A 14,862-nucleotide genomic window follows, 5' to 3' on the forward strand; every position below is an offset into this window, starting at 1 on the left:
GGCGGTAACCTGACGGGAGGTAATAAGACCTCAACTCGCAGCCCAAACAAGCAACCAGCTTTCTTGGATAGACCGCAAAAACCCTGCACCAGTGGCCAGTAGTGGGGGTCGGAGCACCGTTAGCGTGCTTGGGGACAACGGACGCTGGGCAAAATTCTAACCTGGTTGAAGTCTCGCTCTCGGCGAGTGGCGACAAAATCCACCACTTCGTTGGCTCCAAACCCTAGCTTTAGCTCGAGACAAACCCTAGTGCTTCCTATAAATCTCGTGTCCTCTGTTTGCTCCCTCCGCTCGCTGAAGAGGCATCGGGACTGCGAGAGGGGAAGGAGAAGGCGAAGAAAAGAAGGGGAATAAGAAGGGAAACCGTCGTGTTTCGATCGCAAATCGGAAGGAAAACCGTGAGTTGATTCATCTCTTGTTTCGTTTTTCGTCTTGTTTTCACTTGCTCTGCTCCAAAGCTGGCTCCTTTCTTCGCGTTCTTCTTGCTTGACGAACGGGAAAAGAGGAAATGTGGGAAAAATGCGAGCTTTCTATACGTGGATATTCTAAAGAGAGCTCTTCTATATCGTATGGAAACTTGGAAAGAAGCCCCGCCTCTTTTTGTTTCCTTTTCTTCGTTGCAAGAAGAAGAAAAAAGACCAGAAACAGTGTTATGGTGGGAAAGTTACGACCTTTCCTTGAGCGGTTCTATTAAAGAAAGGTCATCTAAAATACATAGAAAATATTTCATTTTCTTCTAGTTTCTTGTTTTCTTAAAGTTTGGTTTGTTTGGGCTTCGTTGCCAAAAAAAAAAATCTGCACCAGAAGTGATAATGCCAGATCTTTTGATATCAACACCGCAGGCTTTTTGAGGATTTCCTGATCGGAAAGTGCATATAAACTACAGAAAATAAGAAAGAAAACCATAAAAGTTTCTTCTTTGATGAGTTCTAATATAGGCTTCTTTTAAGTTCCTCTTGATCATCCTTTTCTCTTTGGGATCTTCTTTGTTGATGAGTTCTCATCTGCGCTTGTCTCCTCTCCTTAGCCTATCTGTGGCCATTTTTCTCCTTCTCCGACCCCTATCCCCGTGCTTTCATGCTTTATTTCTTTTTTATTACACCTTGGTTTTGTGTTTTGAACTATCGTAGCAGTTATTATTTTCAAGGAAGAATCCCTTCAGCAGGCAACGAGATTTGACGGATTCAAAACTAAAATTTATTGCTTTTAATCTTGAAATATTTCTTATTTTAATATCTATTTACATTTATTTCATTAATTCTTTAAAAGCTGCTATTTTCACGGTACTCAAAAAAAAAGAAGGTTTTATTACTTGGTTCTTGCCGACTGTGAGGAGACTCCTCAGGAGGCGCGCCGTTCTGCAGCCCTTGCTCCTTTGACCCCCTTTACCCAAGCTCCATTGTTTCCTCTCCCATTACTACGGCGCGGTACAATTTCTTTAACTTGCCCATCAATGACTAAACTGCCGTCCTTGCCCGGTCTTGGTTCATTCAAATGTAAGGGCATTGTCGTCACTTCAATCAACAGGGGGGGGGGGGGGGGGCACGCAAACTCTCTAGATTCCTTCCTCCCTGCTTACGTTATGCGGTTGCGAAGCAATGATGGGAATGGATGGAGAGTACGAGTAGAGCAGTATTGAAGTTAAGGGGAAAAGTTGAAAGCTTTGGTAAAAGCGATGTCTTTGTGCTCAGCTTTGTGAAATGGTGGAAGAAAACAAGCTAGGATTACTAGAGCAGTCATTTGTTCCATTGGTTTGGATCCACTTGCTGCTCGTTGGGGTCCATGGGACATTTATTTTGTTCTTGTGCAACAAGCTCGCCTGATATGAGCTCTCTTTATGGTTTGCTCTGTTCTGTTGTGGTTGCAGGTCTTGGCTTGTGGAAGAGGATAGACTAAGTGGGATAGCATGCAGACACCCAAACCCAGGTATGTTCTGCACTTGAGTTTTTGTTTTTGTAATACCCGGATGCTGATTTCTGAATAGTTTCGCTCAGTGGGTGGTGGTGGGATCCAAGATGGGCTTGTTTGTATTAAACTGAGTAGATAGGATCAAATGGTCCCTCTGGTTGGATTTCTTTATATTTTCCAATGGAGAGGGTTCCACTCCACCCCCTGTGTGTATAACCGCCTGTTTGGTTTGTTGGATTTGTCCGATTGTGTGTTAGGGTGGTGGCCCATGCATGGGAAAACTTATCTTATTCACTCGATATATGTATGTGTGAATATGCTTGGAAGTAACGGCTCTGTACCTTTTCTTTGTACAAGATTTGTTAAACTTGATGTATATTGTTGATCCTTTCCTTATAAGCTTAGCTTTTGGGGATAAATTGGTTAGTTAATATGGTATTAGAGCAGAGATTTGCTGGAGATGGTGAGTGCTCATTCCTTGTAAATATGGGGCTTCAAAATGAGGTTTTGTAACGGGTTATGATATCTAATAATGCTTCTATTCTTTTGTGATGGAGAAGGGGATCCATAAAGGGTATGGACCAGTATGATGTGATGGGAGAGGAGTTTTAGCTTGTGACAAATCAGATGTTTTTGGAATGTTGGGCCTTGCCTTAACTTTTCATAGGAGGTATCTAGTGGATATACATGGGTTTTATGACTGATTTGATATTATTGTGTGTGTCTTCTGTTCATTTTATCTGGTGTGACCAAATAGGCACATCTTTAAATTATTGGGACTGTACTTACCAATTCCCTTTGTCAGTTCGCATGAGCCTGAAGAATCAATTTTGGATACTTGACTTGATTTCATGATCAATTCTGCACCTTCCAATCTTTGTCGTTTATGATTGAAATTAATATCCACTTCTACGGATCATGTAGAATCACAATTTTACTTGGGTTAGCTGCTCGATCTTGTTGCAACGACTGATTGATGGAGAGAAGGTTCTGAATCAGTAAACTGTTACTGGTAGGGCGAGGTGAAAGTACCCTATTTGGTGGTTAACTTATATGTGTTGCCACTTTCAACACTGATATAAGCATATCATTTTTCTTCTGTATTTATGGATCCTAGAAGCATCTGTCTTTAACTTCTTGATCACGCTGACCGATCTGCAATGACAATTTCACTTGTTACATATGAACTTTTTTTTTTTTTCCTTTTGTGTGTTTGTGTGTGGAACTGCAGCAATTTTGTTTCTGGTGGACCACAAATTATTACTCAGAGAAATTTAGACAATGCTGTAGAAATTTTAATTTTCTCACTAATACATTTATGTTTTATGTTTCTTGTTGATGACAAGCATGTATTGATTTCTTAAAAGTCAGATATCTCTTTTGCTTGAAGCAGGAGCGTATCATCAGAAGTTCCTCAAAGAACTTCTCCAGCCACTCCTAGATCGACTCGTGTAGCCAAGGCAGAAGGACATGAATCTGACTCTTCCGCTTCTGTTCACGCTCCTACAAAGACCCCAACTGAAAGAAGTCCTAAGGTTGTCGAGCGCCGGTCACCCAGAAGTCCAGTAACTGAGGTAATGACTAAGTGGAACTGCCCTGTTTCTTGACAACAGCTTCTAGGACGGGTCATTGTTCCTGAACATTATATGCAAGCTCACAACATGATATCCTCTGCGAAACTAGAATCTACTGCTCATGTTTCTGAACAGCAATCTCATATACTTTTTAGATGCATGTCGTCAACTGACACTGAAGGGAAACATTGCAATTTGTATCTTGAATAGGTAGCTTACATTCTGTTAAACCTCTCTCTGTGTTGATTTTGGCTTTATGAATGCTACATATACATGAGCATGTTTGGGAGTTGAACGATGCCTAGATGGATGATATCATTCGGGCTCAGCAGCCATTTCTTTTAAGGTTTAACATCAATTTTGTAAGGCAATTGATTGATCAGTTTGACCTGCTTCAGACTTGAGGCATCCTGGATTTAGTCCCAATCAGACCTAAATCTAGACTTCTAAGTTGCACATGGCATTGAAAACCTGGTAAATCAACCTCATATACATGCAAGATAATGTAATCATTTTGAACTATGACATTCAGCACTCTGAATTTGTAGAAATTGTGGATCCTTAACCTCGGTAGTCTTTGTTTTCTACTGCCGTACTGCTGTCTTCTCTCCTACATTGTCGTGTATTTTTCCATTTATGTTTTACTTAGGTAGTTGATATCTCTGCATGCTGTACCATTATAGCGTAGTAGGCAACAAAACACCAACTAAATGTTCATATTGCAGGTGGTTTTTAGGTCAATCATCTTTAATTTCTTTCAGTGGGGATGACTAATATCTCCCACTTCTTTTCTGAAAACCAGAAGAAGCGTCCAAGTAGGATATCTGAGTTGGAGTCCCAACTCACTCAGCTCCAAGAGGATTTGAAAAAGACAAAGGATCAGTTAAGTTCATCTGAAGCAGGGAAGAGGCGAGCCCAGCAGGATGCAGAAGAAGCCAAGAAACAGCTACAAGGCATGTCTGCACAGGTTGAGGATTCACAGCGTCAGCTTGTGGAGTTCTCTGCAGCTGAAGAAACTCGGCTCCAGGAACTACGCAAAATTTCGCAGGAGCGTGATCGCGCATGGCAGTCTGAACTTGAAGCTATCCAGAAACAGCATTCTGTCGATTCCACGGCTTTGGCCTCTGCCATGGGTGAGATTCAGAGGCTGAAGCAGCAGGTTGAAAATGCTGTTAAATCTGAGACTGCCCAAGCAAAGCACTCTGAAGAAGCTCACGTTGAGCTTCAGGCTTTGAAGCAAGACATGGCGGAAACACTTGCTGCCCTTGAGAACCTAAAGATTCAGCTTAGAACTACCGAAAAAGCGGAGGATGAAGCACGGGCAATGGTCAGCGAGGCTCAACAGCAACTGGAAATGGCTAAGATCAGTGTTGAGACTCTTAATTCTGAGGGTTCGAAACTAAGGGAATCCTTGAGTTCTGTGACCTCTGAGCTAGAAGAATCCAGGGCTCAAGTTAGTTCACTAGAGGAAATTGTTAAAAAATTGCAGGCTGATAAGTTTGCCGAGGAGGTTGACCTCAATGAACTCGACAAATCTGGTTGTGGTTTTTGGGAGTCAGAAGTGGAAAAATTGCGATCTGCACTTGAAGCAGCCGAGATCAAGTGCCAAGAAGAACATAATCAAAATACAATGCAGGTCCAGTCTGCCTATGAACAGTTGGAGCGTATGAAAACTGATTGTGGACTGAGAGAAGCTGAACTAGAATCATTGTTGAAGAATGGGAGGACAGAGATTGCTGAGTTGAAGGCAGCTCTTGTTGACAGGGAATCTGAAGTTCGGAAATTAGCAGCTCTGAACAAGGAACTGAATGCAGAAAGAGAGAAGGCTCGGGTAGTGGATTCTGAGATGGAGGCAAAATTAATGAAATCGATTACCGACATTGCTGAGCTGAAGGCAAACCTCATGGATAAAGAGACAGAGCTGCAGAGTATTTCGGAGGAGAACGAGACGCTGAAATTAGAATTAGGAAAGAAAGAGACAGAGAGCCGTAAGAGTTATGAAGCAGTCATTGCTGAGCTTGAGGTAGCAAGAGCTGCAGAGAGGGAGGCGACAATGAAGCTTGGATATGTTACCGAGGAGGCTGATAAAAACAGCAGGAGAGCCGCAAGAGTGGCTGAGCAGCTTGAAGCAGCTCAATCAATGAATTCAGAGATGGAAGCTGAACTAAGGAGGCTGAGAGTGCAGTCCGATCAATGGAGGAAGGCAGCTGAAGCAGCCACAGCTGTTCTCACTACGGGCAACCATGGGAGTTTCATGGAGAGGAGCGGCTCATTGGACTCTCAGTACAACACTGTTGCTGGGAAGCTGATGAACTCCCCGTTTTCTGATGACTTGGATGATGAATCACCAAAGAAGAAGGACAAAAATATGCTGAAAAGAATCGGTGGGTTGTGGAAGAAGAGCCCCAAGTAAGATGACAGTTGATTATTTATTGGTAAGTTAATCACTGTCATTTGGTTTTCCTATTATTGATGCACTTATCCTAGCTCATGCTAATTGGGACATTGATCAGTTCTTTCATTCTTTTTTGTGGCCAGAACACCATGGGATGTGACACTGAGGAAAAGTGCACTGCTTCAAGACAGGTGATGCAAGAGAGCTTTAGCTTTGATTTGCTCTTCTTTCAACCTGCTTCAAACTTTACTCTTCTTGATGCTACTTAAATATACCTGTAAAACTTTATTTCAATGCCACTTTTCTCATGGAACAGATAGCTCCTGATTGTCTTGTGGCAACAGGAACAAGTTCGGTGTTCGGCACCATTATTATTAGAAATTTCCCCCCTTTATCTCCCCTTGAATGTTTATCAGATTGTTCTACGTCTCGGATAAGGGTGGCTCTCACAGCCCCTGCGGAGTGACCAAAGGGTACAATTATCTGGGCCATGGGCTGTAATCGGGTGACTAAAACGCTCCGGTTGCGTTTAAGCCCAAGGCTCATAGCCGACATATTTGGGCCAAGTGGGCGGACGGGAGACACGAGAGAATCGGGCCATTTAGCCATCCAACTTAACTTAGGCTTGAATTAGATTGAACTGGTTTGCCTTGCAAGCTTGACATTGTTTATCGGCTGACATCATTACTAATCCTTCTTCAAATCCTGCTTCAAATCTTGCTGATGGTTGCATGCCTTGCCTATGGATCTTCTCAACTATCTTCCTATATATACATCGTGAGAATCGATTATACTACAAGATTGCTCTTAGATACTTGTCCAGAATTAAAGAATCTAAATAATATTTTAGTAGAACGTTAGAAATTGCACGCCTGTGGCTAATAAGTAACAATTGCGGCAACTTCTATTAGCACGGATAGATCAACATAAAACGGGAGATAAATCATAATTTCTATCACTAGTGGCATAAATAAGATAGAAGTAATTCATTTTTCATTTAACATTTGTGTTATTACTCACCTTCATCTGAATTGCTAAATCGGTCTTAGTCACAGTTTGTTGAAATGATGCTAGATTATTTTTTAACACAAAAGGTTCGATAACGTGCAGAGCATTGCAAAGCCTAATACTGAAGGGGCTATTCGATCATTGAAAAGATACGATACCGACATGTATCTTATTGAAAAGGTCTATGAGTTCCTTTTCCCACCGTGCTTGCACCACAAGACTAATAATAAGATTTCCATCAACATACCACCTATCCGCTCATAACATTATGCTACCAACACATATATGGCATATATAATACCCGGAATATACCCCAATATGGTCAGCAAAAGGTCAATCCAAAACTCCACCTGCACAAATAAATCATAAAAAAAAAGGGCACCGCATCACCGTCCAAAAAAATACACACGTATTATATCAAAGAAAAACACCAGTCTAAATAGAAATAAATAAATCCTTCTGTGCAAATAAATAAGCAGTAGAAGCATAGAAATGAATGATCTTATGATGCAAAGGACACTAAAAGATCGACTTACACCACATCCATAACGGAGAAAGACTCCAAGAGGTGGCAACAGTATGGCCAGTACTACTTCGAGGAACGTCGCGGATCCCATCTCTTGGAAGCTATTCTTAGCTGAAATTTATTCTCAGAGAGCGAGAGGAGAATGAGGATAAGAGTTATCGTGAAGGAGGAGGAGACTGGGCTTGGAATTGAGGGAGCATTCGGCTTTGGAGGTGGTTTTAGGCTTCGACGGTTTTTGCTCGTGAGAGCGGGAACGTGGCAGGTGAGGCTAATCGCTTGGAGGCCACGTGTGTTATTTGTGTGACACGTGTCCTCTCTAGATCGGGATCTTGGTGTCGATACTGGCCCAGGTGTGGCATGGAGATGGGATCTACGGTTATATTTTCTTGGTGGTTTGATACGTTTCTACTTGAGATGCCTGGGTTGCACGGTCAAAATTAAAGCTAAAATTTTTAGTTCTACTTGTGATTTGGGAGGTTAGGAATGGTAGGTTGACCTGATTGCATTATTGGAACTTTAGTTACTTGTTGATCATGCAAGATGTCTTACTATTGATTGTCCTTGGAAAGTCAGCATGTCGCATCTCTATCACAATTTTCAGATCATGCCAAAGCACTTAATAGTTACAAAGACATGGATTGCTGCGATTGCAAGGCTCAAACATTACAAAGATTTGATGAATTCAATGTCCAAGGTTTGGGTTAAGGGGTACTCTCACCTAGAAGAAAATTATGTTGTAGGTTTGTTTTTTCCAATAATAATCACATCACTCGGCTTAGCAATTATATAAATTTTTCGGATCCGATTCTTGAAACCCAGATGATTATAGTACCACTAGAGCTCTCGTTTTCTTGCAACAAAAGTTCTTACTAGTTATCAAACTAGTTTCTGATAAAACGTGGCATCTCATGCATGAGCGACCTAATATTTTATAAATTATATCAATCCCCTTGTGTCACTACTGTTTCTTTGGGCTCTTTAAATTCAGCCCTCAAATCTAAGCTGAGGGAAGAAAAGATCTGGGCGTGCGATGGTGATGTTTGGCGTTGTCGTCTCCTGCTGCTGTTCTTTCTCTCTATATTCCTTCGTTTTCTGGAGAGGTAAAGGGGCCATCCATGGCCATATATTCCTACAAAGCTCAGGCCTTCGCTTTATGAGGACAGAGGGCCGCCCAGATGGGGACAAAGCGTGATTCGCGTGTTGGCCGTGCCTGGGTGGATTCGCACGCACCAAGAAAGACTCGTGTGTGGCCGTGACAGCAGGTTTAGATTTTGGAAGAATCGGTCTCGCCCGTGCACTTGCTGCGAGGACGGTTGCAAGGTGATGCCAATGGAGTGAGACGATCATTTGGCTGTTCATCACGTCATGCACCGGATAAGAACATGATACCTCTTACTGGATCGAAATAGAATATCTATTAACTATTCTAGGGTTATAACTCTATGGGGGCGTTTGGTATGAGGTGGTCGTCTCAGGATCATGGATGATGTGGGTAGAGATGATGAGATCACCACGTTATACAGTGAATCTAGTTGCAAATTCTCTAAGATTACCCTAATGGAAGTAATTCCTAGAACGTAGTTATATAGCGGGTTATTGTTGGGCAGCCTCCATGTAGCTCTTGGTTCTCACTCTATTCAATCGAGAATCCTGGCTTTAACAAATAACAACCTATGCATCGAAAAATTAATGATTAGATGTAAAATTTAGTGCTAAATTAAATAAATAGGGAGAAGGTATGATATAGAGGATTGGATGTAAAGGATGACTTATATGTTAACATTTGTTGCGTTATCAAAACAAGATTGGAGGAGAAAAAAGAAGAGGGCATGTGTATCCATTTTAGGTGCAACAAAATGTCAAAATTGTAAAAGGAAAGAGCTTAACATAGATTTTGCATTCGAAGTTAAATGCCTATCATGCCCTAGTCCATATATGTGCAAAATATATGTCCTTTTTTTCTAAGAAATCAATAATTTAATGCACTTTATATTCTTTTAGATGATAAAGTTTAGGTTGTGGCTGACTATGATTGGATGAAATTGTGATGCGTAAGATATGCCACCTGCTCGAGCATCCAACAACTTCACATTAATTTAATACATCATCTATGCAATGCCATCCACGAGCTTTGTCGCATGTCCGGCTAATGGCAAATGTTCATTCCGCTACTTGCGCCAGGGGAAACGACATTGATATGGCCCCTCCACGCCACCTTTATCCGGCTCTTACGCTACCTTTAGCCCTTTTTTTTCGGGGTTGTTTGAGTTTCCTCGCAGTACCCTTCCAAGTCACAAACTTGGCATATTTCGCACTTCATAGCCAGGTTATGGAAGACCGCAGAAAAAGGTTGGAGAGGACAAGTAATCCAAGGACGAGTATGAAAAAGAAAGAGAGAGCGGGGATCATGCGTTTGATTTGTTTTTGTACATGTCATGCCAAATGTTTACAACTTACGAGACCTTTTATCTTGTCTTGCATTCTTTCCAAAGCAGACTTAAATAATAAAATGAGTGAGTTTTTCCGAGCTGTGATTTCTCGTAGAGACTTTTGATGGATGTGGTTATCTTGAACCTTAAAATTCTTGTTAAATATGGTGTTTGCTTCAATATGCCTGCTTTATTTGCTTAATTCTGTACATTTGCAGGTATTCCCATGAGCCTGTCCCCAAGCTACAAGTTCAAAAAAAATAAATAAAATAATGCGAGAACAAGCCTAGAAAGAGGATGCTAATAAGTACGGAGGCTATTGCAGTATCCTCGTTGCCTGCTGCATCTCCCATCCCTTTTTTTTTTTTGGTCAAAAAATAGGAGGGGAGGGGGAGGGACCAGCCCACCCGCGTAGCAGCCCCATTACTGGGCCCCCCTTCCACCAGAGAATGTTCGATACAGGTCGCAGGTTTTCGCGTGCCTTCTCCGACCCGTGGGCTCACCCCACTGGGTTCACCGCCTCACGTGTGGGTACGTCACCCCAGCGCCACCTTGGTACAAGTGGAAGGAAAGCATAACCGCCAACAAGCCAGCCGGGCGTGGGGCATCCGGTCCCCTAATTTAATCGACGCCCGCGCGTTTCGAACCCGGGCAACTTGGGCGGAATTATCGCCCCCTTACCACCAGGCTACTACCACTGGTCGTTGGATGCTCTGCTGTTCCGACCGGAAAGCTACTTTGCCTCATGGTCTGACACGGTCAAAACACCATCAAAAAATCTGATGTCGACTGCAATAAAGAAACAGGTTCAATGCATCCGGCTGCATCTGATTGAAGCTTGCAAGAAACTTATCTACCAAACCAAAACACCTATTAGTTAGTATTAAAAGAAGACCAAGATTTCTCTCTAGTCAGTCAGAAATACGATACACGAGAGTCTCTTATGGATGAAGGATGTATCAAAGTGAAGAAAAAGAAGCTTATTTTTTAGTTTTTTTTGAGCGTCCAAACTTGAAGCATTATCAGAGTCTAGTTTACTACAGAAGATTGACTCACAGACTCATCCCAGAACCGCCCCTTTCCCTTTCAAAGGAAACCCGGAAAGACAGGACTCATTAGCCGGGCAAGTTCCAAAAACACCACAGAGAAAAGGCACCACCCCCCCAACCCCATCCGAACCACACGCCATCCTCGCCTACTGATATTTATTTGCCCATCATCTCTTCGGCCCCACCACCGCACCGGCCTCGCTCCTGATAGATTTCCGCCACGCTCGCATTCCTTCATTTGATATCCTCCTCTGCATCCCATATCAAAAAACAGAGGAAAACCGGATAGAAGAGAGAAGAGAGAGCCGAAAAGAGAGACTCATTGGTTGGTACTAGTTGTATCAGTCGAGATGTTGAGGGGGAGCACGGGGCTCATAGGAGTGGTGAACTTTATAACGTTTCTGGGGTCGATTCCGATACTGGCAGGAGGGATATGGCTGGGCGCCAGGGCCAACAACACGGACTGCATCCGCTTCCTCCAGTGGCCTATCATCATCATAGGGGTGACCATCATGGTGATCTCGCTCATGGGCTTCGCCGGCGCCTGCTACCGCATCTCCTGGCTTCTCCGCCTCTACCTCTTCGTCATGTTCTTCGTCATCGTCGCCCTCGTGGGGTTCATCATCTTCGCCTTCTCCGTCACCGACCGCGGCCACGGAGAGGTCATCATGAACCGCGGCTTCCTCGAGTACCAGCTCAACGACTACTCTGGGTGGCTTAAGGACCGCGTCTCCGACCCTGGCTACTGGCCCAAGATCAGCGCCTGCCTTCGCGACGCCGGCGCCTGCAAGGGGATGGCCCACTATGTCCGTGACCCGACCACCGGCATGCAGATGCCGGAGTCCGCCGACATGTTCTACCGGCGCAATCTCTCCCCCATCGAGGTGAGCCCTTGTTTGTCCATTCGATCCCCTGTTCTTCTGCTCTGTTTGTTCATTGTTTAGGATAAAGATTGGTTTTTTATTTCTTTTGAGCGAGAAAGATTGGATTTTTATCCTCTTCGAGTAAAGAAAGTTGGCTTTTTAGAAGCAGGGGATATCAAAGGTGGGATTTTTGGGTGATGGGTGTTCTTTAATTCATGATTTGATGGTGATTCCCCTATTGATTGGTTCCGTGAGGATTGGATCATGGTTTTCTCTATTCTTCTTTTGATTATTTATGATTTAATTAATAACCGGAATCTATATGGAGCCATATACACAGCGATACTGCATAGTAGTACATGATTGTTTTTTTATTTTCTATGCTTTCTTTCTCTCTTCCTCTCTCCATCCGTTTTTATTTTATAATTGGACTCTGCTAGTATCTCCTGTTTTAATTTGTTTCCACACCAAGCATGGGGAGTAACCAAAGAACACCTATGATTTTCTTGGACTTACTTTTTTTTTTTGGAAGAAGAAGAAGAGGCTTAGCCGCCCAATTTTTTGAATATGTGAGAGAAGTATGTACATGAGAGCCTTTTACCCCTCAGGCCTGCCCTCAGAAAGAATATATTGAATTGGACTTACTGATTTTTTTCCCTCTCACGCCTTTTACCTGATAAAACTCTTTTTTGTTTTTGTTCTCTTTAGAAAAGATTTCTTTGCAGGTCTGAGGTTAAGAAAGGTATAGCCTAGCATGCAAGTCTTTTTGTTACTAATTAAGACTTTTAAAATTAGAAGGTCAATAGCTTAGGATTACTGTATATATTGGTTTGGATTCAAACTCCCTTTTTCATGCCAGACATTAGGAAGATGCTCCCTAAATAAAGTAAAGAAGATCAGTTCAACAATTATGGACATCGACAACAAGCTCTCCATCCCACCTACTTTGTGTATTGATTGGAATCTGGAACATGGTTATGGAGGGAAAGAAAATAATAAAAGCAAACAAAGTCCAGCCTTTTCTACCTTGTGATGATGTTAGAGATCTTTGTAAATAAGAAAAGGTACTCAAAGGCCACCAGAGCTTTGAATTGGGCTCTAGCCTGATTCTTTTCTCAAAAAGAATGAAAGTGCAATGGAGCTCACCGTATGACAGAGCGACTAAGGAACGGTCCTTTCTCCCCTTAAAGTAAGACCACCGTTGCTGCATGATTGAGGAATGACGTCTTTTTATGTCCCATCAATGGAGGGGCCCCACCACCATTAAAGATTGGGGTGGCAGCTTCCAACCAATAAAAGAGAGCCCCATGGTATCGACTCATGCCATTGGTCTTGATGGCTAATTAGACAAGCCCAGCGACTCATGTTCTTTTGTAATGGGGGGCCATTCCTGTGTTCTAATCCTCTCTGCATCTCCTTCCCCTCACACCATAGTTGCTAAGGATTCTGTTAGGCTCTTTAATGCCATGGAACTAACTCGAAAAGAATCAAGTCCACTTTTAGTTCGAGAGGAGATTTTGTTTGTTTGTTTTTTTTTTTTTTGTTTTAACAAGAGATGAAACTCTAGAAAGGTAATTCTGGTTAATAGTTCTTAACCTTGCTCTTGGCCAGGAAATCATATACCATCTATATGGAGCCAGTATTTTTGGATCAATGCATGATTGGTCCTAGTTTGAGAAATGGAATAGTCTAGAAAATAATGACTCAAACGTCTTTCACTCATACAAGAGACAAACCTTGCATGATGTGATGCCATTTCAATAAATCTTCCCTGTTCTAATATGAGTAAAAGCTTCATTATATGAAAAAAAGAAACAACCAAGTCGGTGACAATGACTGAAAATTTTGTTCTTGATTTTGGACAAACAGCAATGGATTGTTTAGAGTTTCCCCAGTGTAAATGCTTAAAGTTAATGATATGGCCAAGACTATTAACTTGGTGGTTTCTGATGCTTGATGATGCAGTCTGGGTGCTGCAAGCCGCCCACATCATGTGGCTTCACTTATGTTAATGAGACGTATTGGACTCCTGGAGGAGGAGGGATCGCGGTGCCCGACACTGACTGCAACCAGTGGAACAACGACCAGCGGCAGCTATGCTACCAGTGTGACTCCTGCAAGGCTGGGGTTCTTGCGAGCATCAGGCACAGCTGGAGGAAGGTCTCCGTGATCAACATTGTGGTGCTGATCGTTCTTGTGATCGTATACGTCCTTGGATGCGCTGCATTCAGGAACAGCAAGAGGATAGATAACGATGAGCCATTCGGAGAGAACAGGATGACTAAAGCAAGGCCTAGCAGGATCCAGTTTTAAACAGGCCTGCAAGATATCAGTGTTATGTAAAAAAGAAGGTATTGGACACTTGGATGGATTAGAAGGTTGGGTATATGATCGTCACTTGTATCCTTTTTATTTCAACAGCAATTGCTTCTTGGTCTTTTGACAGACCTGAGGAAGAGCAGGAGGCTTGTGTCAAATTTCTGTATGCTTGTTTTATCCTTGTAGTTTTGTTTCGGTCCATCCTGTTTCAGTACAGTACAAGCTATCTACTGAAAAAAAAAGCAGTTATTGCATCCCTAGTCTCCTAGAAGTTTTATTTTAGCCTTTTTTTTCACATATTATGCAGAAATTGGAATGAGTTTTGCTTGTGTTGAACTTTAACCATGTTAACCGCATGTTTTATTTTTGGTGTAAGATTTTCTTGGTTAAATCGTATTGGTTGAAGGATTTACAAACTGAAAGAAGGATTTTCTGTAGATCCTCGTGCCCGTGGAAAAGGAAAGCTCATCCTTCTGGTCTCTATTCCTGTTCTGTGGAGCAGCATTTATGTTCAAATCATGATATTTTAGAGCATGGTCCTCTATATCTGATGTAGATATGATCTCCTTATCTCCTTCGCGATCATGTTGACTGCTGGTGCTAAATTGAAATATTGAGTATGGAGGATGACTGATTGTTACAAACAAAACTGTGGTGTGGTAGGTGCTTCAGTTGTCTCGATCATGCATTTTCCTTGGTCTCTAGAACTTGCACATCTAATTACTGTGCAGGTGGGATTTTCTTTTTTCTTTTCCTCTCTTTCATTTGTTCAAACTGACATGTAAGTGTCT

The 14,862-nt window shown here is 42.4% G+C and overlaps 3 protein-coding genes across 5 annotated transcripts; 2 read left to right on the forward strand and 1 right to left on the reverse strand.

The window, feature by feature from the left end:
* Nucleotides 1–71: 71 nt before the first annotated feature.
* On the forward strand, nucleotides 72–6,278 carry LOC103708855 (interactor of constitutive active ROPs 2, chloroplastic-like). Of its 3 annotated transcripts, none has more exons than XM_008793962.4 (5): nucleotides 72–398; nucleotides 1,868–1,926; nucleotides 3,302–3,482; nucleotides 4,285–5,917; nucleotides 6,021–6,278. In XM_008793962.4, exons 2-4 carry the CDS (start codon nucleotides 1,907–1,909, stop codon nucleotides 5,893–5,895), a joined length of 1,812 nt encoding a protein of 603 aa, XP_008792184.2. In that variant the 5' UTR covers nucleotides 72–398; nucleotides 1,868–1,906; the 3' UTR covers nucleotides 5,896–5,917; nucleotides 6,021–6,278. The 3 variants fall into 3 exon arrangements, with proteins under 3 accessions (XP_008792184.2, XP_038980196.1, XP_038980195.1); XM_039124268.1 differs by having other exon boundaries at nucleotides 96–398; nucleotides 3,299–3,482; nucleotides 5,996–6,278; XM_039124267.1 differs by having other exon boundaries at nucleotides 98–398; nucleotides 3,299–3,482.
* A 647-nt stretch (nucleotides 6,279–6,925) lies between these two features.
* LOC103708846 (low temperature-induced protein lt101.2) lies at nucleotides 6,926–7,792 on the reverse strand. The gene is made up of 2 exons (XM_008793943.4): nucleotides 7,422–7,792; nucleotides 6,926–7,235 (listed from the first exon to the last, which is right to left on the reverse strand). Exons 1-2 carry the CDS (start codon nucleotides 7,500–7,502, stop codon nucleotides 7,152–7,154), a joined length of 165 nt encoding a protein of 54 aa, XP_008792165.1. The 5' UTR covers nucleotides 7,503–7,792; the 3' UTR covers nucleotides 6,926–7,151.
* A 3,243-nt stretch (nucleotides 7,793–11,035) lies between these two features.
* On the forward strand, nucleotides 11,036–14,407 carry LOC103708837 (tetraspanin-3-like). The gene is made up of 2 exons (XM_008793933.4): nucleotides 11,036–11,773; nucleotides 13,718–14,407. Exons 1-2 carry the CDS (start codon nucleotides 11,240–11,242, stop codon nucleotides 14,063–14,065), a joined length of 882 nt encoding a protein of 293 aa, XP_008792155.1. The 5' UTR covers nucleotides 11,036–11,239; the 3' UTR covers nucleotides 14,066–14,407.
* Nucleotides 14,408–14,862: the final 455 nt, after the last annotated feature.

Source organism: Phoenix dactylifera, chromosome 3 (genome assembly GCF_009389715.1).
Source record: "Phoenix dactylifera cultivar Barhee BC4 chromosome 3, palm_55x_up_171113_PBpolish2nd_filt_p, whole genome shotgun sequence".
Lineage (NCBI taxonomy): Eukaryota > Viridiplantae > Streptophyta > Magnoliopsida > Arecales > Arecaceae > Phoenix > Phoenix dactylifera.